The sequence below is a fragment of the Gavia stellata genome, chromosome 1, assembly GCF_030936135.1.
Source record: "Gavia stellata isolate bGavSte3 chromosome 1, bGavSte3.hap2, whole genome shotgun sequence".
In the NCBI taxonomy this organism is placed as follows: domain Eukaryota; kingdom Metazoa; phylum Chordata; class Aves; order Gaviiformes; family Gaviidae; genus Gavia; species Gavia stellata.
This window is the reverse complement of record NC_082594.1, coordinates 25,536,283-25,560,205: the sequence shown is the minus strand read 5'-3', so window position 1 is coordinate 25,560,205 and position 23,923 is coordinate 25,536,283. Positions and strand designations below refer to the sequence as shown.

The following is a 23,923-nucleotide window of genomic DNA, read 5'->3' as shown; positions in this document are numbered from 1 at the left end:
ACATGACAGGAACCTTGCTGTAAATGGCGATCTAATGCAAATTGATAAATTGCTCTAAATTTTTGCCTCTGTTGGAATTAGGGGGTGTTGGCTTCCAGCAACTAAGGTCAGACACAGAGCCATAGGATTCTCGAATAATTTTCTTCTGTGACCGAACAAATGTCTGACACAGGTTGTGGACAAACAGCCATATCCAGCTCTATTGCATCAGAGCAACCAACTTTCTTTAAACTGGGGTTTTCCAAGAGCCATGGCAGAGGGCACATTTTGGCATTTAACATTTATTCCAAAAGTAACTAATGCCTGGTAATTTTTCACTGAATAATAAAAAAAAACTAGTATACCTGTTTTCTGTTTCAATTAGACCTTTCCCTCAGACCCTTCTGATAGCCACAATGCAAGCTATATCCTTGCATTTTATTTCCTGGGCAAGGTATAGCTTCAAAGGTTTGAAGGTTAGACATTTTAAAGGATGCACGTAGCAAAATAAATCTTTAGTGTTTTATAATGCTAACTAAGCATTACAGCTCTGAGAGAGACACACACACGGAAGGATGAGCTATACAGTAGGAGCCTTTTGTTTTCACAGAAAGCATTTCTAATGGGTACCAGTTCCAGCAATTTTAGTGTTCCCCGTTAGAAAACTTTTCCATCATGTAACAATACTCTAGGTTCAGTTTTTGCTATTTAACCATTTAGGATCAATTCCTAAGGAGTAACTTGTGAGTTTTTGTGCTTTATTGGAGTGACAGGTAGCTCCTCTCTGAAAGGCTCAGGACACAAGACAGATTCTGCGCTGTTTCTTTGTTTGCAAGTCAGACAGGCAAACACAGAGGAATGCTTCTTGCTGGAACATATGCTTAATGTAAGTTAATTGAGGTAATAAAGCTATTGAACGAAGCAGCCAGCTTCTGACCTTTTGCAACATAGGACCTTTTGTGGGACCGTAGTCAGACCATGCCAGTGTTTCATGCTATTGAACAACCTGCCATGATGCAACCTCTGCTCAGAGGTGATGGCCACAGCACAAAACGACACAGCGTCTGTGTAACTGTGACTGTCTCTGGTTAGTGACACCATTTCCACTTCCATGAGCACCAGAGTGATGAAACCCTTTACTGCTGCTCGTGTTAGGATTGAATGCACGATCTCTAGGCATGAGCCTCAACACCTTGCACTTGAGTAATAACCACAATGACTTGAAGAAAGTAATCACTGCATAAGCTTCTCCCTAAATATAATGGGACCACTAGAGGAGGACAAAGAGCCATGTAGCATTAATGTCAACTACAGGGGCACCTTCTTAAAAAACAGAAGAGTTGCTTTAGCAAGCTTTTCAACTGAAAACCATCCAGTCTCTGCCCTTCCTGTTCTCTGTATTAGATTCTGTCCAAGCCAGCAAGTTGCTATGACAGAAATGCACATAGAGGTGCTGATATTTATTGAGCGCTCAGCACAAGGCAAAAATGAATCAGTAATTTCCGCCATGCTGTCAAGCCACAGCTGAAGTGCAGCAATAGGAGGAGGCTGGAGCTGCATATGAACACAAAAGACATGCCAAAGCCGTCCCATGTATAATTCCATTGCTTATAACGGCATTTGCCAGTTGTGATTTTGGCTCTGTGTCTTTATGAAGGCAGAGCAATAAGAAAGGCAAGTTCAAGAAAACAGATGGCCAAAAAGTTGCTTTATATATGGCTATTATTAAATGGATCTGACATTGCTATTCCAGCCTTGGTGAAGTGTTGGCTTTTGACATGGGGTCTGAGAAGGTAATGGCTTTAGGCTTTTATTTGAACTTTGTTTATATTAGGTACATACCTATGCTGGAATTTTTCTTGATTCCTGAAGATTCTGTTATGTAAGGCTAGTATGTATGGCAGGATAATTCATTTTAAAGCAAAAGGACAAATTTTTCCCTGGTGTAATTCTTGTGAAAGCTAATGGGTTTACATCAGAGTTGACTTAAGCACCAATTCAATGATGGTTTAAAATTAAGCAATATGATTAAATAGTCAAGAAGTTGCTCAGCACACTCTGTGCAAGGCATAGGTCTGCCTGATTTCCATGCAGGTTTTTAGTATTACCTGCAAATTTATGAATAGGAAGGACAGACTGAGACATGTGCAATGTTTGGATAACTTCTACGTGGAAATGTAAAAGGAAATGCTGAATTTACTTTTAAGCAAAGTTGATTAAAAGTTCATTTATTCCAAGAACTACAACTGATAGTATTTTTTTACTTACTTGAACAGTTACAATTGTCATTGTATATTGCTTAGTAGTAATTGCCATTTTCTGGAATTCTTAGCTTACCAGGGGTGTAAGTATTTCTCCTGACTTTAAATTCAATCCTTATTGCAATATATGATTACATATGGTATGTAATTAACACTAAGATAACACTTGCTAGTGAGAAAAGCTTGCTTTTAAAAGTCAGGAAAATGCCCATCTGTAAGTATTACTGAAGTTATTAGATTGGTTGAATGATTTTCAAGTCCATAATTATCAATTTCTTTTAAAATTGCCTTAATTCTGAGAAGTAAACTGATCCTAGCATAGAATCTTGCAGATTTATCCTGTAGAATATTAAGGATTCCTCCTTTGTAGAACCTAATTCTGCACTGATTGCAGTCACTGGCAACTTGGTGGGGGTAGGATTACTCTCTTAATGATGTATTTACAACTGTATAGAAAATTATTTATATCTGTAAAGAAAAAAAAAGCCTTTGATTTTTCACAGCATTTCAGAATCAAGCAACTCTAAGTGGCTGAGGAAACGGAAAGCTCAGGAACGTTGTATTTCATAAAATGTATATAGTTCTTTAGCAAAGTCTTAAAACTACAACTAACTTGGATTGCTAATTAAGTCATTTATTGTTTTTAAATTGTTTGTACTGATGTAATGCCAATGGGCCTCAGGCGCGGAGTAGTGTCCTTTTGAGCACCATAAAGGCAGAATGGGAGTTCTTCCCTCACAAACCTTTTACAGCCTTATATTTTCATCGATGTTCTTCATACAGAAAGGTGACTGTTAAAACATTTACATTTGTTTCTAATTCATCATTCAAATCATTTGTCAAGAGCTTATTTTTATGCATGTTGGTCCATGAGCTGATTGGTGTCCAGGTTACAGTCCCCATCCTGCCGGGTGCTCTTTGCTGTGCCCTTTGTTCATGCAGAGCTCAGCACCAGGAGCTTACATTAGCACTGTGGTTGTATGGAGTGCCTCTGTATCTGCTCATGCCTGCCAGGGCACTCATTTGAGCTGTTAGCATTGTATCAGCCAGCAGCAGGTCAAGGCTTCCTAGTATAGAAAAATCAGAGAATGAGTGGCTAAGGCCCAGTGTATTGGTGGTCCACTCCTGCCAAAGAAAGAATGATCTGGGGTGCAGAAATTGGAGGGAGAGATTCAGAGAACTGTTTCTACTGTGCCTGCTTCCCAAAGCAGTGGAGAGGGAATATGGAAAGGAATCATTGCAACATCCCACAACTGAGTGGTCTTCCTTACAGCCTTTCCCAGCAGTACTTGCCTTACTATCCACACCAGGCCTCCATCGAGAGAAGCCACTAGTTTGGATTTCCAGGGTCTTTTAGTAGGCAAACTGGGCTCAAGGGCATAGGTACTCTGGCATCACTAGCAGACTGCTGATGTTGGCATCTGTTTATTTTATAAACATATAGCACATAAAGATAGCCCTGCTTTTCACACTCTTTCTTTTCTTGTCTGCTCACCAACACATTGTAAAAATCTTCAATCAAAGGCTGGATGATGTACTGGAGAATTCAAAATATTCAGTAACTTAATTTAAAGTACACCTTTTCATTTGTGGCTTTTGTTGCTGTGCTCCTCTTCTATGGCCCCATAGCCTTGGAATCTTTAAAGCATAACAAGGACCATATAGAGATGATATCCAGAGTATTAAGCTACACATAGGTAAGTAACTGAGTGTATACAGAAATATGTGAGAGTGCCTCTAACTTGCTGTGATGTTTATATGGAACATCGATGTAAGTATTGTATATTGTGCTTCCTTGATAGACCCTGTGTCTTATGATCACTGGGGAGGAAATACCTTCAATCTTCAAGGGTTCATTTGCAATGGCTACACTTTACTTTTACACAACACAATTTGCATGGGCACACAGAATTCCTTTCCAGCAATTTTGTTCCCTTGGGTTTGATCCTTCTTTTACCAAAGTCTGTGGCAAACTGTCCTTGACATGTCAGAAGAGGCCAAGTGGAGTGATGAAGTACTGGAGTTCTGTTGTGTAGGGCTGCAGGGTTGTTGAGTATGCATCGCTGTCCTTTGGAAACCACGGAGCCACCTCTGTCTACAGCGCTAGGCTTATTTCATCGTTATCCTTTTAAATGTTACAGAAAAGTAGCTCCTGTTTTTTGGCAGGAAACACTCCCCCTATCCACTTTAGACTCCTTCTCTTTGCCTCCTCTCCTGTGAGCAAAAACTTTGTCAAGAAAGCACATTTGTTTGGGCCAGGAACAGAGACAGCTGATATTCAGCTAATTATTTTGATTGCCTGGCTGGTAGGGGTTGGGGGAACAGATAATGTCAAGATTTCCTCTGCATTCCAGATCTGTTTTCCTCCTACGGTTAGCAGGCGGCGAGTGTGACTTTTCCCACTCGGCTTTTCCCACAGTCAGTAAGACTTATCTGACAATGGAGTTGGTGTCAACTGTCCAAAACTAACTAGGAGATATCTTCCTTTCACCACTCCTGTGCTGTTATTGCTTATCAATGTCACTCTCCAGCTTAAATGACTGGTTAATTTACAGACATACTGAGACAAATTCACTTCTGTTGCAGCTCCATTGAGTTCAGTGGAGTTACACTGGGAACGAGTTTGGCCATAGGTGTCTGAAAAGCACAAGTGGTAGGAATGTGATACTAACAGAAGCAAGAGCAGTGCAACAGTCAAAACAAAAAGGAAGCCCTGAGCTTTGGCAGGATTCCCATTTCAGATTTCTGGAGTGTGATCCAACAAGGTGTTCATGTTTTACAGCTGGAGCTGTAACAGCAAGAGAAAAGTTGTTATTCAACAGCAAAACAATTCGAGTGTCTCCACATCAAAAGGTAGCCTATGTTAAAAAAGAACAAAAGGAGAAATAAGTCATAGGATTTCAGAACACAAGTTCTATTGAGAATCATGAGGACTGTGCTTTTAAATCTATGAGAGACTTTTAAAAAGACTAGAGTGAAACTAAAACTTGCTCAACCTGAGATTTTCAAAGCCTACAATGGTTAAATACTGAAATCCTATTAAAAGTCCACAGAAACAGGAAACATGAGATGGAGTTGCTACCTCAAGCTTTACCTACGGTCTAAGACGGCTTTCTGAGCACCTCTTCTGTCAATGGGGGGAGTGGCATTTTCAGAGTATAACATCATCTTCAGCTGGATCAAGTCCTCCTCCACAGGTCTGCTATAGCACCTCTTCTAGGCAGCTGGTTTTGGGTGGAATGAGTCACCTCCTGAAGGACATGCCTCTCCCTCCCAGCTTCCCACCTCAGTTCTCTTTTAACAATGGGTGCCTAAAATTCAAGGAATGGGAATCTTACACCTATTGCTTTTGAAATTTTATTAGTATTTATGATTCACAGATTAAGTTAAAATGAATGAAGTGTAAACCCAAGCATTTTAGAGTTATGGTCAACTCAGTTAATTCAGTTAACCTGGACTAGCAGTGCAAACAGCCAACAGTGTATCCAGAGCACTTTGTTCATTGCTCTGCACACTTCTCTACACCATGCACATATCCTACCTACTGTTTTTGCCTCTTACAGTCTTCTGGACTCCCCTCCCTCTGTTCTTTTTCTCTCCATTTCCTTCTTTGCAAAATCCAGTTTTAGTTTTCCTCCTTACCATTTGCATTCACTATTCGGTTTCCTCTTAAAGGCACTGCCACTTTATAGTCTGGTTACTCTTCTGCTCGTGATGCCTTACAGTGGTCTTCCTTCCTTCCTTCTCTTCCTTCTGCCTCTCCTGTTGCCTCCACCCCATACCTTTATGTTCTCCAGAGCTTCTTAGTCCTCTTTGGTTCACAGTGAAATGGGCAAACAGCTCTGCAAACTCTCTAAAGCCAGGCATAATATTCCCTCTCTACCCTTGCAATGAAAACAATTTCTTGCTTTTCCTTCTGCTGGTTAATGGACCTATCATGAACTATCATGACATCACCCATGGGTTATGTCTCCTTGACTGGCTGAGGAGTAGCCAACCTTCTGGGTAGTAAGAAGCAAGGTTTTAAAACTGAGGACCAAAAGCTGAACTTCCAGATTCCTTTATGCCTTTAAATAAATCACCTGATTTTCAGAAAAATCACCTGATTTCAGGCTGATGAGTGGTACCCACTTCTGAAAATCGGACAGTGACTTAGGGTGTAAGACTTAGGGATGTAGTTTTTAAAATGAATTTTTTGTGCCTGGACAGAGTATTTCCAGACTTAATGCCCGGATGTGAGTGCATTCTGGAGTCCTCTTTGCAAATAAGAGATGAAGAAATGGAGTTAAAAGTGGAAGTGTTGGAATACACTCATCAGATTCAGCTGTCCAAGGCAGCTAGAATGATACCCATATTTAAAGGTGAAAAGAAGTCATTGTGGGCAGCAAAAATAATTACAGCTTCCCATGTTAATTATAATACATGTTTCTGAAAAAAACAAAGCAAGTTATAATACGCCCAGATGAGAATACAGATGTAGGATCCAGTATGGCTCTGTAAAAGAAAAGAGAAACAGCTTTTGCACAGGAAAACAGGAAGAGATAAAACTTATCTAGGCTTTCCAAACTAATATTCCAGATATCTTCAAAACAGAGAGAACATAATGAGCAAAATCAGTGTGGGAAGGAAATTTTGGTCATCAAACATAAACTTTATAAAAAGATCCAAAGACACCCAAATTAAACTCGTCAGTTTTTGGAATGAAGAGAGGCTAATAATAGGTTGCCTAAAAGATTTTTACTAGGACAAGTATAATTTAAAGCTTCATTATCTTGACAAGTGAGTGAACAGATGGCAAAATCTGTAGCAAACTCAAGATTTCCTAGGGTACTAAAGATTAGAAAGATTTCTGAGAAACAAATTCAAATCACCAAAGGGAGGTGATTTGACAACCTCAAAGCAGATGGGATTTCAATTTACCTAAGTGTGAGGTAATGCTCAGGAATGATCTGAAGCGTTCACTGATACTGCATACTTAATGAAGTGTTACCAGTTCGGAAAAATACCTAGGCAATGTTATGGATAGCTTAATTAAAACAGCTTGGTGAAAACAGCTGTTCAATTTGCTGTGCTAGTTGTGAAAGCAAATAAAATGCTGATTTATATGAACCATAAAGAACAGTATTGCTATTATTATAATGCCATCATATAAATTCAGGAACTATATTACAGTGACGTCCAGCATTGTCAACATTACAAAACTGTCTACAAAAAGAAACATTCAGAGAAGTCAGTGAAGGATGATATGCAGGGAAGATACAATCATTTTACTTAACTAATGAAAAATGTTGTGGCACTAAAATCCTACTCACCTTCAAGTCATAGGGATATCCAATGAACATAAGATACAGAACGTGTAGCACCTTCATGTGCTGCAACCTGTTTCCCCAATTAACAAGGATCATCAAATCAGCAAGAGACTGAGGGCTTTATGCTCAGATATTCTTAAGAAGCATGATGGGACTAAGCAGGGAAAGGGAAGTACCCACACTGGATGAAATTTTTCAGTGAAGGGAATTTTTACAATTACTTCAGCAAGTCAAGAATTTCACCATTAATGTGAGATTGTCATTAGTGTTTGGTCTAAATTGTGGGATTTTTTTTTAAAGAATGATTAGAGCAGTTCTTATAGGAAAGGAGGCTGTCCCTGGTGATTATTGAGAAGACCTTGAGTTTCATCAATTCTGCATTAAAAGGGTAATTTATACTTGTACAAAGTAGAGTAAGAGCCTACTGTTACTTCCTACTAGTACATACAACCTACTTTGCATTTATCCTGCCCAGCTATAAAAGATGAGCTATAGGACAGGAGGGAGGAGGATAAAGCCAAATCTATTTAAGTCCTAAAGGAGGATGAAACGGTATAACGTATGACTTGACTGACAGCAATGAACTACTTTAGATCACTGCAAAACCATTTAGCAACATTTCAGAGGAGAAATTTGGAATAGCCTCCAATTTGAGGCATAAGAAGACTAGGTTTTGGTTTTCAGATTTACTTCTTACACTTTTTTCCCCTTTAGCAGTGACATTCATTAAAATATTTTTAAGGCCTCAACTCTGAAACTATGTATCTGATAATTTTGATCAAATTAACATCAAGGATTACTTAGTATGAATATTTTCTGTCAGGTAAATTAACTGATCTTCTTTCTGAAAAACTAACACTGCATAAAATCCTGCTGAGTTATAATCCCTTTAGCACCTACTCTCCAAGCAATTTACATGGATTTTTGTAATGTAAATGACTCAAAAAAATTCCCTGAAATGTAGAACAATCTCAGGTAATTACTACTGAGCAGATTTATCTCAGCACAAAATGACAAAAAGCTGTTGAAGTGACAGTAGTGCTGTCAAAAAGCTGCATGACAGTAGTGTAAGTAAACAATATGAGCAACATCTGTATCTGCAGCACCGTAAAGGTGTTCTGGCATCATCCATAGGAACTAATTTCACTAGAAACGGTTGCAACGCTGAAAACGAACTTTGGAACCAGCGATACATACAAGCAAAATAACAACTTTTTCTTGCCTTCTTGAACAGTCCTGAATGCTTATCTCCCTTCATTTGCATGGCACTTAATTGAAGTCAAGGGGAATTTCTTTTGTGTAGTCTCACAGAAGTGTCTATTAATAATAAGAGGGGTAGTCAGTCCAGCTAGAATACAGTGCTCCAAGGGAGTACAAGGGGGAGGTGAAGCCTGCTCTGTTCTTTCTGGAATCAACTTTTCAAGTAAATAACCAACATGGCCCTTTCTGGAAAGCGAGTGGTGCATTATCAGTAGAGAGCAGTGGCTGTGACTTCTGTCATCATTCTGGCCACATCGCTGTACACAGCAGCAGGCGATGGGGAAACACCTCCTCAAGCTCTCGCTGCCTTTGGTATGCTGGGCCAGCTACAGAGTAGTCGCTGCTATTGCCTTTCTTGGGAATTAAGTTGCTTTACTAAGTATTGCTTTCAATACCAAAAGAGAAAAGAAAAATATCTTAGTATTTTCTAGCTTTCTCCCCTGGTGCTTGATGCTACTATTTATATAATAATAATTTAATATCACTATTAAAACTGAGTTCTGTGAAAAGCAAATGGGTGTATAGCACGGATTTTTTGCCTCTTGCATGCAGAAGTTGGAGTCTATTTGGAAGACCACAATACGTTATGCTTTGCATGGTGGACTATGTAATTTCTCACAGTTGAATTATTTTATATAGACTATAATTATACAGCAGCACATCAGTGCTCTCATAAAGTCTGCTGCCTATGCAGTGACACCTTATAGCTTACCTCTGTGCATAGATGTAGTATCATCCACATAACAACATAACAAAGCTTTTTCTCCAAGAGACTGAATCTTGAATGAAATTATGCCATTATGTGAACCTTCTCAACTTACATACAAAAGGCAGAAAAAGTGGAAGCAAAACTAAGCTGAAGAAGCTACAAATTTGGTGTCACAAATATTTTTTAGACTTGCAGTTCACAGCCATACTTTTGCCTGCCTCATTATATGAAGCTATTACTGAAGCAGTATTGGACTTCTTTTGATATTTTTTTTCTCCAAAGCTCTCTGTAATGGTTTCAAGGGCAGTACTACAGGCCTGTTCGTGTTTCAACCAAAAAAGTAAAACTCTCAGTGACTCACAGTAAACCGTTCTCTGCTCAGCTCTAAAAACTGAAACTGCAGTTGTTACTGCTGACTTGTTAATATAACACAGACATTGACATTTCCTGGTTACTGTAAACACTGAAATGCTTTTGGAGTTAATGGAATACAGGTGCTGCCTGATGCTACCAAAATGTTCTCACAGCAACAGAGACATTTTTGGATAGAAAGAGCTGCAGATCCACCTAGTCCAGCCCCTTCTTCACAGCATGAATATCCTGCTTCTCAGTGGGAATACCCAGATATGTTAAATGTCATGAAACAAGCATTCTTCCTAAGCTTAAGCTCCTTTATACTCACAGGAACAGCCGTACCACTTAGCCTGCTGGAACAGAGAGTTCTGTAATGCCAGAGCTGGGTGATGGAGTGGGCTTAGGCAGGCTCTGAGCCGGCTGGGAAACCTTCCCAACAGGGCTGTGGGAATGATGCTTACAATCGAATCGCCACCAGCCTTCACTTCGAATGAGACTCAGACAATACTGTGAACAGCCGATTGGTCCTTCTTTACCGTGGAAGCAAGAAGAAATTTAAAATCAGCCTTAATGATTCAAGATCCTGTACAACTCTTTAGGCTAATAGGGCTTGGCTTGGGCCTGAGACAAATTTTGATTCTGGTCATTATAATCTGCCTACCTGAAATCCTATCCCCTATTGCAACTGGCCACAACATTCTTTATTTCCTATCCAAAAACACTAGTAGCATTGCATTTCAATTCTATTAAATATATATTTTTAAAATTTGTTCAATAAGTAAAAATAGTAGCTGTATGACCAGTAATGAAGGAAGCTCTGTAAAAATCCATAGCTTGCAATATATTGGTACTTGGCAATATGCTCCCATCAGTCAGTAGCCGGATTACTAGAGAAGCATGTGCTCGTGTTTATTTGTGTATCTGAAGAAAGTTCTTACTCTTATAAGTAAATTAGTTTTGGGAACAATTCCGTTGCATTGTTGTTAGAACTTGTTTTCAAGATTGATTATGTTTTTCTGTGTAATCCAGAACAGCTATAAAAAAAAGAACAAGCTCCCAGGTCTCTGAACCAATATCCAGATACGGTGTGTGCTAAATTGCCAATGACTGCTGCAAGGCTTTTTTATACAAATGTTTCAATTATTTTTACTGTGATGGTAATAACAGTTGGAAGTTTGGAAAAAAAAAATATCTTGGTTTAGACAAGGTCCCAATACAATATTAAGGAAATGAGTACTTTGAGAGCAAAGAAAGATGTAGTTTAGAATAATATATTTTTGTCAAGCAACTAAAAAGGAGAGGAAAAATCAGACACCAGAAGCTGGAATGAGAAGAACAGGGACAATATTCTGTGCTGAGACATTTCTTCTTTCAACACAGCTGCTCACTTTTTCAAGGGCTTTAATCACCTCAAAATTTCAAGCTCTGCTCTAGTAAAAAACCACTATGTCTACACACAGAAAATGTATTCCACTTTCCCAGTTGCCCAATCATTGAAGAATTGGCTGTTTCTACAGTCACCGGTTTTGCCCAGCCCCAGCTTTCATATCTGCAACATACTATATTTTAAAGACGTCCACAGAGCATCTTATGAAAGGAAGTGAAAGTTTATTGGCACTTGGTTTGTTTTGTCCATTCTTCTCCTCTGCTATCTGAGAAATGTGCAAGGGCTTTTGTGGTTGCAGTTCTTCAGAATTTCAGCTTAAGTATCAGCTTTGTTGTCTACTGTTCAGTAGAAGTGCTCTGTTTACTCAGACAGTAATCCACCCAATGGTCATTTGTGCCACAGCTACCTCCCTGTCCCATTTGTTCAAGGAAAAAAAACTTGTTCAAGGAAAAAAAACTTGTTCAAGGTACGTGTGGACGAGGCATTGTGGGACACGGTTTAATGGGCATGGTGGTGTTAGTTGATGGTTGGACTTGATGATCTTACAGGTCTTTTCCAACCTTAGCGATTCTGTGGTTCTGTGATTTTTCACCATTCTTACAGAACAGAGCATCCTCCTACCTGTCACAGAGTGCTTTCACCTGGAGTTCATCATTCTCCTGTGACAACTTAGGCTGAGTTAAGGAGACAAGATGGGAGAAGTAGAGGGGTTATTAAGAAATAATCTGCAAGAGCTAGGTACAACTAGGATGTGAGATGGAGAGAAAAGTCCAAGTTAAGGCTGGCCAGAATGCAAAAATACTGCTCCATGGTAAAACCAGGAAAATGGCAGTTATTTTCCAGAAAAACTGACATTTTCTCTAATTTTTATTCTGTAAGAAATGATTTTTTTTGTCAGGAGTTTTCCAGGTGACAATTTGTGGTTGGAAAAACTTTCATCCCATGTTTGCCATCTCATCTTTGTTCTCACTTACTCTGCCTTGATAGATGTCATCTGGTCTACTTCAGTGCATCCCAACTGCAAATACTCTGGCAGTTCTCTGCTGTCACTATTCATTGCAGTTCATCCTGCCTTTATGTTGCATGAAGTGGAGGCTACTTGTCTTAAGGCTGAAGGCCCTTACCTATCTACCATTGTTCAATATTAAAAGCTTGATTCCCACAGACTGTACAGGATGCTAGCTTTCACTGTCTACTCATTACGTTTTCTAATACAGATTTGCATGCTTTCTTTAAAGCTGCTCCTCACTCTTGGGAGTTGGTCCTCTGAATATATAAAGATACCACATTAACCTCCTTGGAGACCCTCTTGCTAACTCACTTTGCGTCAGTGCTTCCAAAAACTAATTCTGGTGTGCTAACACCAGTAGTTACGATGCTGGCCAGTATTGTTTTATTGTTCTCTTGTACTCCACCCTTCCTACCCCAATTGGCTCTTCTCTCCACTGGTGTCTTGTTTTATATTTAGTTTGTAATCTCCTGAGGGCAAAGATTCTACTTTTGCTCCATCCAGTTTCTGGTTCTAAGTGCTTTGATAATACAGTTTATTAATAAGAATAATAATGAAGTACCATCCTCTGTATGAACAGAAGAAAAGCTTAATTCCCCCCCATCCCTTTCATGCCAGTTTTAGCAAGGGAGAGGGAGCACAGTCAAACAGCAGATACTTTGTTACTGTAGTCTGTATCTGAGCATACTTAGAGCCTTTTCACAGCGAATACTGCAAGAAGTCCTGTTTATTTCAGCATTAATCACTGTGAACAAAAGTGAAAGAATTTGGCCCCGACTAATGAAAGCCAGCAGTGCTCTGCTGTTCGCAAAGTCCAGAGCGATCCTTTCCCAGAGCTTCAGAAAGCTGAAATGGAGAAGGGTGAACAGATAGGTGCCAATCTCTTGATAAACCAGGAAACAGTGAAACAGTGAAATTATAATTGATCCTCATTAAAGCTACCTTAAAATGATGATAATTTGCATACGTAAATAACAAGCAAGGAGAGAGTGCCGGGAAACAAGCTGGAACATTTTGTCCTCGTTCACAATGATTCTTATTTTTCTCGATCCAAAATGTTTGTTTGTTTACTTAGATGTCAAAGAGGACACCTACTCATATGCCCTTGGTGCTTTTCACATAACTTCAACCACAGAATTAGTATGCAATTCACTGCAGTCTGCTATTAGGAAGACAAGCAATGGAAAACCTCAAATCTTTTCTTCCCTTCCAGTGGTAACCCAGGCTTACAACATCACACTCAGGACATTTAGCCTGTGATAGAAAACAAATTCCAGAGCTCTAGGACCCCCAAAGAGATAAAGATCATTGCCAAAGTTATAAATACTACTTGATGTATTTATATCTAGGCTGTCTGAGCTACTATTTGAAGCTACAAAAGCACAGCAACACCATTTTGAGTATAATGAACGTCAAGAAGCTTCAGTAATTTACAGTCAATTCCTGAAGAATTGGACGTATTATAAAATTTGGTATTGCACTGATTAGCATTAGACTGCATCAGTGATCCTGTAGTACAAATTAATTTCCTCTTTTGCTTTATTATTGCTTTTTAAGGGATACAAGTGCAAGAGCTTGTGTCCACTAAACAGCACGCAGTAACCAAGGATGTACTCTTTTCACATTTTCCTCTGCAAGACATATCCTGTTTTGTTCTTCTACAAGAAGACAAATATTGTGAAGTGGTTAAACTAACAACAAATCCTGACTCACCATTATTAAGGACTAGAGGAAAAAAAGGAAATAAGTTGTACTTTTATCGTAGTCTTTCAGTAATTTACCAATGGCAAACCAAGATGTAGTCATTTTTCTCTTTTCTTAGGCCTGATTCTCTTCTTACCCAATGCACAGGAGTTTTTACAGTGACTTTATTAGGACTAGATCAGGCTGCATAACGGAATCTGTAACAAATTAAAAACACACTGCTAATTAGAGGCCAGATTATTGTGTAGTATCAATTAACTTGGCGTTTAATTACCATGGTGATTGGGAGGAGCTATAAATTGCTAAATATATAATTAGAACATCAGACTTCTGTGCCACAATGGCATCAGAGCATGGGTGTAATTAGCTTAGATTTTCCCCCAACGTTTTACATGCTTGCAAGATTTTAAGACAGAGAAATACCACTTTCATTCCTGCCAATATTCTGTTATCAATGAGAAAAGACAAGTATCATAGTTCAGCTTCTTTTAAGGCAACTGGGAATTTCCTCCTCTCTGTTCATCGTATACAGTGTTTTTATTGCAATTACTCTGAACAGACTGTTTTGGCATGACTAGTATCAAGCAGGAAAACTGCTGTTTCTGTGGAAAATGTGCTTTCCTTTTCTTTCCCCCAGAAACATTATCTGTCGTTTTCAGGATGTCAAAATGTTTCAAGCTGTAGACAAGAGCACTGATCAGTTGGCTACTTATGCACTTAACCAACAGATGCAAATGCATGGAGGGAGGCCAGAACTTTACCTTATTCATGCTTTCTACCATCCTAAAAGGAAGTGAAACATCTTTGACCTGTGAATGGTCCTTACCACATACCTTTCTTCAAGCAGGTTGTGTAGCACAGCTCTTATTGTAACTGCTACTAGTAGGTGTAATACATCAAAAATACCTGTGTTGGTAGCTTGACTTCTGAACAGCTGACTATGATTAAAGGCATAAAATAGGAAAGGGCCGGTTGCTGCATGAGATACTTTCTCATTACTCAATAGCACTGTTTTCTCTGGGGAGAAAAGTGCAGTATATGATCTTGCTGCTGGATTTAGTTTTCCACAATAAAGGCAAGTACCTGAAATTAGTAAGTTTTTTGTCAGTATCTGCCACAGAGTTCGGTCTAGGCTTGCCAGTTCTGTTCTGCTGCAGATTATGAAATAGAGCGTTATCACTGGCATTTATCTTAGTAACCTGCAGTGAGATAACATGGTATTAGCAATTGCTAGTATCTCGTTGCTAATTAGCTGCTTTCAGTAAACCTGGAAGTCTAGGGACATTTTTGATAAAGTAACACCTTCAAAAATGGTATAGAAGGGAAGAGAGTATCTTTTGTTATATCGCTACATTCTGGCCATCACAGAAAGCAACTGAAGAAAGGGAGATCTATCTTCCAGACAGGCTGGACATGGTAAGAGGGTGCATTCGAATGTGGCTGCCAGAAGAGCACTGTTGAAGGTTACAGTACTAGCTGACATGGACTGGTGTTTGCGGGTAGTGATACAGCAGTATGATACAAAACCTTCAAAACTGATTTTATGATTTCACCTCTAGACTGTGTGTCACTGCTGATCTTTATAGGGCAGTTGAGTACAATGTCAGAAACTAATTTATCATCTCTACGTGGTTCCAAGCCGATAGGAGCCCATGGCAGAAAACAAGTATCGTTAAGTCTTAGGTACCGGTAATGGCTGTGTTGATACGGAATTAAATAAAGTGAGGCAGAGGTCAGAGGCAGATTTACGGAGCAGAGGAGCTGGTTGTAGGAACTGTAATCCTCTCTTCTCCCATTAACATCAGCAGGTGTTTGCTCTGGATCATGGGATGTGGGAGTATTTACATAATTATGCTGTCCCCCTTCCAGATCTTGGATGCATCCGTCCCTGGAAAGCATCCCTTTTCTCATAAGAGTTTGTCCAGTTATTTGGAGGATACTGTAGCTGGAATTGCAGGAGGAGGAGTGACATACAACATCTTCACAAGTTCTGGGCAAGCACATCGTCTCCTCTATATCAAATAAAGTAGAGTAGCTTAAGATGAACGGTTTAAGATGAACCTTTTAAGAACAGGGACAACGGAAAACAAATTCACATCAGAGAGTAAGCAGAAGATGTTATTAAAACTGAGTGGTAACACGGAAAACATCTATTTGTTTGCTTTTAGCTTGTATGGGTATTGCTGACATTGCAGCTACTGTTTTAATTTAAACAAGATGGGGATATCAATAATGTTTAACATGACTGCTTTACCAGGGTATTCAGCTGTTTCATTGTATGGCACTCACTTTCAGGAACATCAGCCTCTTCATTGCACATCACGAATACTCTGCAAAAAGAGTAAGCGATAAGTAATGGTATGTGACTAAATGAAATTAAGTCACTGTTGTCCTCAGCTATTGGACCTTCTGCTGACAGTCATGCTGGGAACCATCCACTCCGCGGGTAGCCAGGATAGGGAAGGGGTCACTGTTACAACAGTATTTCCCAGATTGCAGAGGAAGCATAGACCCAAAATTGGTTTCCTAAATGGGATAAGGGCCCTGATGTTTCTCTCTGGCTGGTCTAGGGATGGAGGAATCAGGATTCCTTTTAGTCTGTAAATGTGTGCAAAAAGTGGCTGTCAGGGCTTAGTTTTGAAACCTTTTAGGAGTGTAAGAACTTGTTAGAGAGGAGAAGATGATGCGGGGGGGGGTGGAAGGGATGAAGCTGGAGGAGGGAGGTGGGAGGTAAGTGGGTGGAACACAGAGAAAGTGGGAAAGAAAGGGGAGAGGCTGTGTTGCGAGGACTGTGGCTTGAGCTCGAGTGGAGAGTTGCTAAATAGAGAGCTCGGAAAAAAATAATTTCTTTTGGCAAAAGTCGCGGCATGGGTGCAGCACCTATTGTAGCTTCCCGAGAAAAAGGTGGCCCGCTGTGAGCCAGGTTTTCTGTCACCTCGTGGTGGGTGACCTCGCCCTGGAGCAGCGGATGCCGACTCTTCGCAGCGGGGCTCCCGCAGAGCTGGGCGCGGGGCCGGCCTGTGGATGGACCTGCCGTCCAGGGAGCACGAAGCCTGGCCGGCGCCGGTGGCCCTGGGCGCGCTGAGGCGGGCAGGGGCAGGCGGCGAGCGGCAGCCCACAGATGGGCGCTGACAGCAGGGTGGCCGGGGAGTGCTTGGCCGGACAGTTCCCAAATGCAGGGTCTCGGGCACAAGCAGGGTCACGAAATTCAGGCGCGGGGCCGCGAGGCCTGCGGCGGCCCGGGCCGTCGTCGGCGCCTGAGCCCGAGGGGCGCGTGGTCCCGGCCGGGCCTGAGAGCGGGGGCGGCCATTTCCCACCGCCGGCCCCTCATGGGCACCAGCGGGGGAGACCTCAGGCGGGGCCGACGACCCGCCTCGCCTATGGGGCAGGAGCCGGGCCGGACCCCGGGCACCTTTCCCGCCCCGCGGGGTCTGAGGCGCGGGGGAGGGAAGCAGCGAGGAGGGCGGCGAGGCGCGGGACGGGACGCTGAGGAAGGCTGGCGGCGACGCTGCTGCCCCGGGGGCCGGGGCCGGGGCGGGGGCGGGCGGCGTGCCGGGCGGCGCTCAGGTGAAGGGGCCGCCCGCCCGGAGCGGCGGTGACGCGGGCTGCGGCGCAGCGGGGCTGCCCCGCGGCCCCGTGTGGCCGCCGCCGCCCGTCCCCGCGGAGGGGAACCGCCGCCGGCGCTGAGCGGGGCTGCCCGCGGCGGCATGCGGAGCCGCCGAGGATGAGCAGCCAGCGCCGCCCGGCCAAGGCGCTGCTCCGGAGGTCGCTGAGCGAGCAGCTGCGGGACTCCACCGCCAAAGCCTGGGACTTGCTGTGGAGGAATGTCCGGGAGCGGCGGCTCGCAGGTCAGTCCCGCCGCGCCGCGGCTGCCGCTACCTGCCCGCGGCCGTCTGAGGGGAGACCCCGGGGGACGTCTCGGCCCCGGCGGCACGGGGGGCTTCCCGCTCCGAGGGGACGCCCCGGAGGACGACCGGGGCGCCTGGGGGCACCTGCCCCGCTGCCGCCGCCGCGCCGGAGCGCGGAGACCTCAGGGCTTCAGCCCGGGGAGCTCCCCGGCACCGCCTCGGCTATCGGCACGGATGCAGTTGGCAGTCGCCGGGCAGGTCGGGCTGCAGGCAAGACCCGGGGTGCAGGAAGGTCGGACCCGCCCCAGTCCCGTGCAGGCAGCACCTGCCCGGGTCCTGGTGGGCACGGTGGGGTTGGTGCCACACGCAGTCGGGCTCAGGGCTGAACCTGGAGGTAGCCCCACGTCGGAGGCACCTTCTGAGTATCTCAGAAATCAAGAGGGTTGAGTTTGCTTCCGGAAAGCGGGCTCACCTGCTTGTCTGATTAGTTTTCTAAGTCAGTTGCAGGTCCAGGTTGGTTCCTCATAGGGTTTGTGCGTGAGGAGGACTGCAACTCCCAAAGAAAAACGTTTTTTTTCGTTTCAGGCTCTTTAATAACTTTAAGTCACCTAATTGCTCTGGAAAATCGGGCTCCTGCAGTCTTACCATCCCCAGGTGGAGACCAGAAGGACACAGAGCAGGGTGGGTGCTCCAGTAGGTCACGTCACATTTAGAGCACTGCTATTGCAGCAGCACATTCGGTGTACGCATGCAAACATACCGTTAATTTGTATTTGCAAAATACTTCATGAATTAAAAGATCTAGAGGGTACATGCAAGTGCAAGGTAGAATTATTATACTGGAAAACAATGCATCAAGATTTATGAGCAGAATCATGTATAGTGGAGACTAATTTGTAAAGATGGATTCCTCTGCCTCATCCTACAGCATTGTTAGGAGTTTGGTGACCTTGCCTAAGGCACTGTGACATGCTGGTATTGTATAATACGGAGGTAAATAGTTTATGATCTAGGTCTCTGAACTGTGTCTACAGCACATTAGCTTGTATGTACATACAATTAAAAATTCCATGCTATTTTTTTAAAAAATGAATCTAAAGTGGGTAGCTTCAATAATGAATTACTAAACCAGCTAATTTTGTAGTGTTATGGTTACCCAAAACATTAATCTGTCTTTATGTATAATCTACTTACTATATTAATAGCAGATGCCAGCAGACATTCAGCAAGGATACTGTTGGCTATTTTTTTTTCTTTTTTGGTCAAAGACAACTATTGCTTGATTGAGCAAAGGACCTGGGCAGGCTGCCATGAAGCTGTAGCCAACTTCTTAAAGCAACTGGGTATTAAAATTGATGGAGTCAGACTTTTTATTTAAGGTGGATAGAATACTAATGTCCTGGGTTTATGCACTGCCATAATTTAAGTGCTATTCATAATATGCTGGTGAGACACTAATAAACATGCCCTTTAATTAAATAAGTTATCTGACAATGGAACAAAATGTGTACACAAATAACATCTGTTGATTCCAGACATGTTCTCTTGTTCTGATTTTTAGATCTCTAGGATTTTTGTTCTTGTTTTTATATTTATTTGTACCCCTGGCCCCCATAGCTGCATTCCTACGCCTCTTCTTCCAGCTATCGTTAATGAGAAGGCAGGGAATTTAGGCTGATCTAAATGTGTCCTTAATTACTGATTGCCACACCAGCTTCTCCTCCATCGCAATGGATCCAATCCCAGTCAGTCAGGTAGATAGTTGTACAAGTTCCCTTTTTGTTGTCTCAAAGTTGCCATTGTGGTTCCACCTGACTGACAGCCAGAGCAGCAGGGTAACTGGTAACTAGTGTTTAAGAGCAATGACTGAAACAGAACACAGTTTTAACCATCAGTGTGCTGTCATATTCCAACTATCAAGCCAAATAAAGACTTGTGATTAAACTGTCATTGTAATCACAGCTTTGCAGGCACTTAAATAGTTACTCTTTTGGTCTACTTTACTTTTTAATCTGTTTGTTAAAGTTTCAGACACCAGTTGCCCAACATATACCTGTAAAGAAAGTAAGCACAAGACAGCTTAATTCATAAAAATGATATAATCATTGGGGTTGGATGAGACACTGGGAGGTCTCTAGTCCAGCCTCCAGCTCAGAGCAGGATCAGTACTGGGAGCCGGGCAGGTTGCTCAGGGCTTTCCCCAGTGCTCCTCGGGAAGAGTTTGTGCCCCAATGTCCATGTGCTGCTGCAGAGGGCAGCAGGACATGGTTGGGCAGCGGGTGTGTGAGCTGGAGCAAGGAGCTGAACCTTGGCTCGGCCACTCTCGAAGAGGCAGACAGCATGGCTGGGTTGCTGTGGAAAGTAAGCTGTGCATAAAAAGACTGCTACCGGGTGCTCCTATACTCCCTCGCCCTTCACAGCAGAGGTGATCAGCAGCAGCCTGGCACCCGGCGTGCTCCTGGGACAGGGCTCCTCTGTACTGTCTTTTATTCAGGATGGATCTATGGTGCCCAGCAATTCTTAGTCACTTTTTCTGATTCACTGACTGGGTTTTGTTTTTTAAACAGTGAGTGTACCCGCTACAGTGCCACAAATGCCAGCGTTAGTTTTTCTGTGCTTTTCATAATTTTTGCAGACATAGTTTACACTGTTTGTGTTCCCACTATGCGTATGGTTTAAGCTGGGATTCACAAACTGATCTGGAAGTGTACCAGAATTTTAACTCTCTTGTTGGAGTGGGGACATATTTGTCTGAAAACTTACATAAAATACTGTTGGTTTAATGTAATTCTGAACCGCTGTGCCAAAAGCCATTGCTTTAGGAATTTGACTTACGTATTTAACAGATTCTTTAAAAGTGATGACCCTAACGTGATTCTGAGTTTCTGTGAATTTCACCATTGTATGTAGGTGAAAAGTGCTACCCTCTATCTGGCATTCTTTCAGTTACTATATACTAAAAAAAAAAATCACAAAGAGTATATTTAAGGTTTGAAGCTTAGTACTTCAAAGGCAGGAAACACCAGAGGTAAGGAAGCCTGTTGCTGCCTTGTTATGCAGCCTACTTGCAGTGTAGGACTGTCTTTTAATGACATGATCACATCCCCTTTTTTGCACAGAGCTTTTCTGCCTCATTCAGTGCACAAAGTTAACGATCCCCATTGCTGAACCTGTTAACCTAGAGCCTGCTGTACTGCAGCCTTCTCAAATCCTGGACTGAGCACAGAACTACAAATTCCCTCAAGAGCATGGTGCTTAGGTCTACTGAGTCTTGCATACTTCGTACCGTTAATGTTTTAATTGTATTCCTAGAAGCTGTAAGGTTAGGTTGTTCCTATTTTACAGATAGGAACCAGAGGCACAGTGAGATTGAACTCAGGAGTATCAATAACTGTGAGTGTTAGAACTTGAATTTTCTAATTTAATATTCAAATTATGGCTCTTTGTGACTCCTGTTGCACAGCACTTGTGCAAATCAGCCTCCAGGATCTAATTGCACTGCACTCAGGGAATAAGCAACTTGCAATTCCTGGCGGTCTGGTCAGATTTTGTTTCAAGTGACTTGCTGAAAACCAGACAGAGAGGGATGGAACCGCAGGGGCACCATTTACTTGGCATAGTCTCAGAAACAGGATTTTTTCCTGTGTGCTGTCTCCCACCCTTTCCTGCATGCCTTCCAGCGTCTGCCAGAGATGTAGCAGGAGTCCTGCAGCAGCTGGCTTAGTTGGGTACATGACTCTGATACATGACTAGGTCATTGTCCATCATCAGATGGGATCCTAAGAAAGTGCATGTGCGGATGAGGTTGAGACTTTGTCTAGTGCCTGATGGGAGGAGGGTTGAGTTAGAATTAAACAGGTGACTTCAATTCTGAGACTTCCTGATGTTTGAACACTTGACTTTGTGACCTTAACATTCTTCTAATAATAGAAAGTTTTGTCTCTAATTTCCTAGGTTTAGCTTTTAGCTGTGGTTTAGCAATCCACAATTGCTGTCGGGATTTCTGCTCTGTAAGGCTGCCACTGCTGCGTCTGCAGTGTAGATACACCCTCAGCCTTTTTGCCAAATCTCTTCTCACGTGAGCTTCATGTTCCACAATACTTTGTATGTTCTGTGTTCTTGAAGAGATTATATCCCCATTTGATTTCCTCTAGTTCTTCAGGTACAACTCCTCTTACCTATTCATTGACGTCCTCCCTACTGCCAGACTGCTGACAGCAGTACAGGACAGGATACTCCTGAGCACTGTCGCAGCTCCTACTTAGCTGCAGAGCTCTCCCGGAGCAACTGCCTGGGGTGATTTTGGGGAAGGATGTCGGATGCGCCCACCCTGTTTTGGGCTTGGCTGTGCTCCAGGCAAATGGAATTTGGGGGCAAGTTTTCCACCAAGTCTCCAGTGGTTTGCTCAGGCTGACATTTCAAAGTTTTATAACTTGGCCAAGTTTGGACAGATTTTTCAGAGACTGATGCTAGAGTGACTCTTGAACCTTCTCTGTGTGGTTACGGGTTTTTGTTTCAAAGGATGAAGCACTAGTTTCTGAATCAAGCAGCATGTAAACGTACAGTAGGACAACATACCATGGACGAATTTTATCTTAGAAATGGATGACCTGCAGCACCAAAAATTTGAACAGGAGCATGAGGCAGGCTCATGATTAACAGAAAAATTTAGTCTAAAGAAGCCAAAATTAAGATCTTTAAACAGAAAGGTTTAGACAACATTATCTTGGGTATCCTTAACTGTTCAGGAAGACCTTGTACACGGATTTGTAGCTACAAGTATGTCTTCAAATGTGTCTGAAATGCATTTGTGTCAGACGTGAAACTGAACATTAGCTGAAGTAGGGTAGGAAATGGAGTATAATTTGTTCAGCAGAAAGTAATTGCCACATTCAATATTTGGCAAAGACGTCAAGGCAATGCCCCTTCTCCTCTCAAAAGTAACTTGTGGTTGGTTTGTGGGTTATTGTGGTTTTATTGGGTGCAAATGATTAAGCCTAAGTTTGTAACTGCACCTCTGGTAACATGATGCTTCCTGGCACCAGCCCAGCTGATCTGTTGATCCTGGGGATTATGGAAGAGAAAAGTGGGTCTTAAAAAACTGGTGGTCACAACCAGAATGATATGAATTTTAGCACAGTTTTCTGTTGTGCCTGTATGGAGGCAAGAGCAGCCATATTTCTGGAGTCTAATTAAAGAAGCATCAAATCTATAGGTGCCTCATAGTTTTTAGTTAAAATGAAACATTTTTAAGAAACTGCTTTTGCAGGTTTGTAGCCTGCGAAGCAGAACTCATTATTTCTGGTGTGTTGTATCCTGAGGTCAGTGTTAGGAGAGCCCAAAGGAAATACTTGTACCAGGCTCCCCGGTCCTCAGAGAACCCCTGAGCAAAGGTAGGAATCCCAATATGGGGCCAACCTTAATCCTGCTGCATCTTGATATTATTCTATTACTGAAATGTCTTCTTAATTAAGACCTTTATGTACAGTGCAAATGCGGCATGTTAATCTAATTAAAGCCATTTGAAAAAATAGTGGATTTTTAATAAAATAATTTTGCCAGGTCAGTTTTCATTAGGGAGTGTGGGAGATGTGCATGTGAAGAATCTAGTATTTGTTGTGGCCTGTTTCGTGGGCATACTTTTATGTTGTGGTTTAAAATGATACATGTATGTTTTCAGAAAGCAGAGATGTTACAGTCTGCGTCCCCACCAGTGCACTGGAAAGTACAAGATGCTGATTCTTCTGTATGTTGATAAGATGTATATGCGTAAATTCCCCCCTAACCCAGCCCATCAATGGGAAAAGACTGTCCTTTGTCAAGGAGAAAAGTTATGAAAGATGTTCTTTATCTGGGATGGAGTGCTTCAGGGAAGAAAGAAAGTGACTTATGAGTGATTCACTTGGTCAGGCATGCCAGGAAATTTCCTGCTCTTGTATCAATTCTAAAGAAAATGTAATAGCCAAAAAAGTAGTCATTGATCTCATAAATTATATTAATCATGTTACATATTCTATATTAATGTTAGGACTTTTTTAAGGTGAATTTCTTTAAAATAGATAGATGCTCTTCTTCACATGCATGTTATGTCAATATTCTGTAA

At 42.1% G+C, this 23,923-nt stretch overlaps 1 protein-coding gene across 3 annotated transcripts in view; it reads left to right on the top strand.

Annotated features, from left to right (window-relative positions):
* The window catches only part of STARD13 (StAR related lipid transfer domain containing 13), a 305,199-nt gene that overhangs the window by 139,550 nt on the left and 141,726 nt on the right, over positions 1 to 23,923 (top strand). The window contains exon 1 of one of the 3 annotated variants that reach the window (XM_059826755.1): positions 17,697 to 17,820. The exons of 1 other annotated variant lie outside the window; for it this stretch is intronic. In XM_059826755.1, the coding sequence (XP_059682738.1) occupies positions 17,697 to 17,820 (124 nt within the window). Of the gene's footprint in view, positions 1 to 17,696; positions 17,821 to 23,923 lie in introns of those variants that run through there. One more of the 3 variants, XM_059826761.1, reaches the window with a different exon arrangement.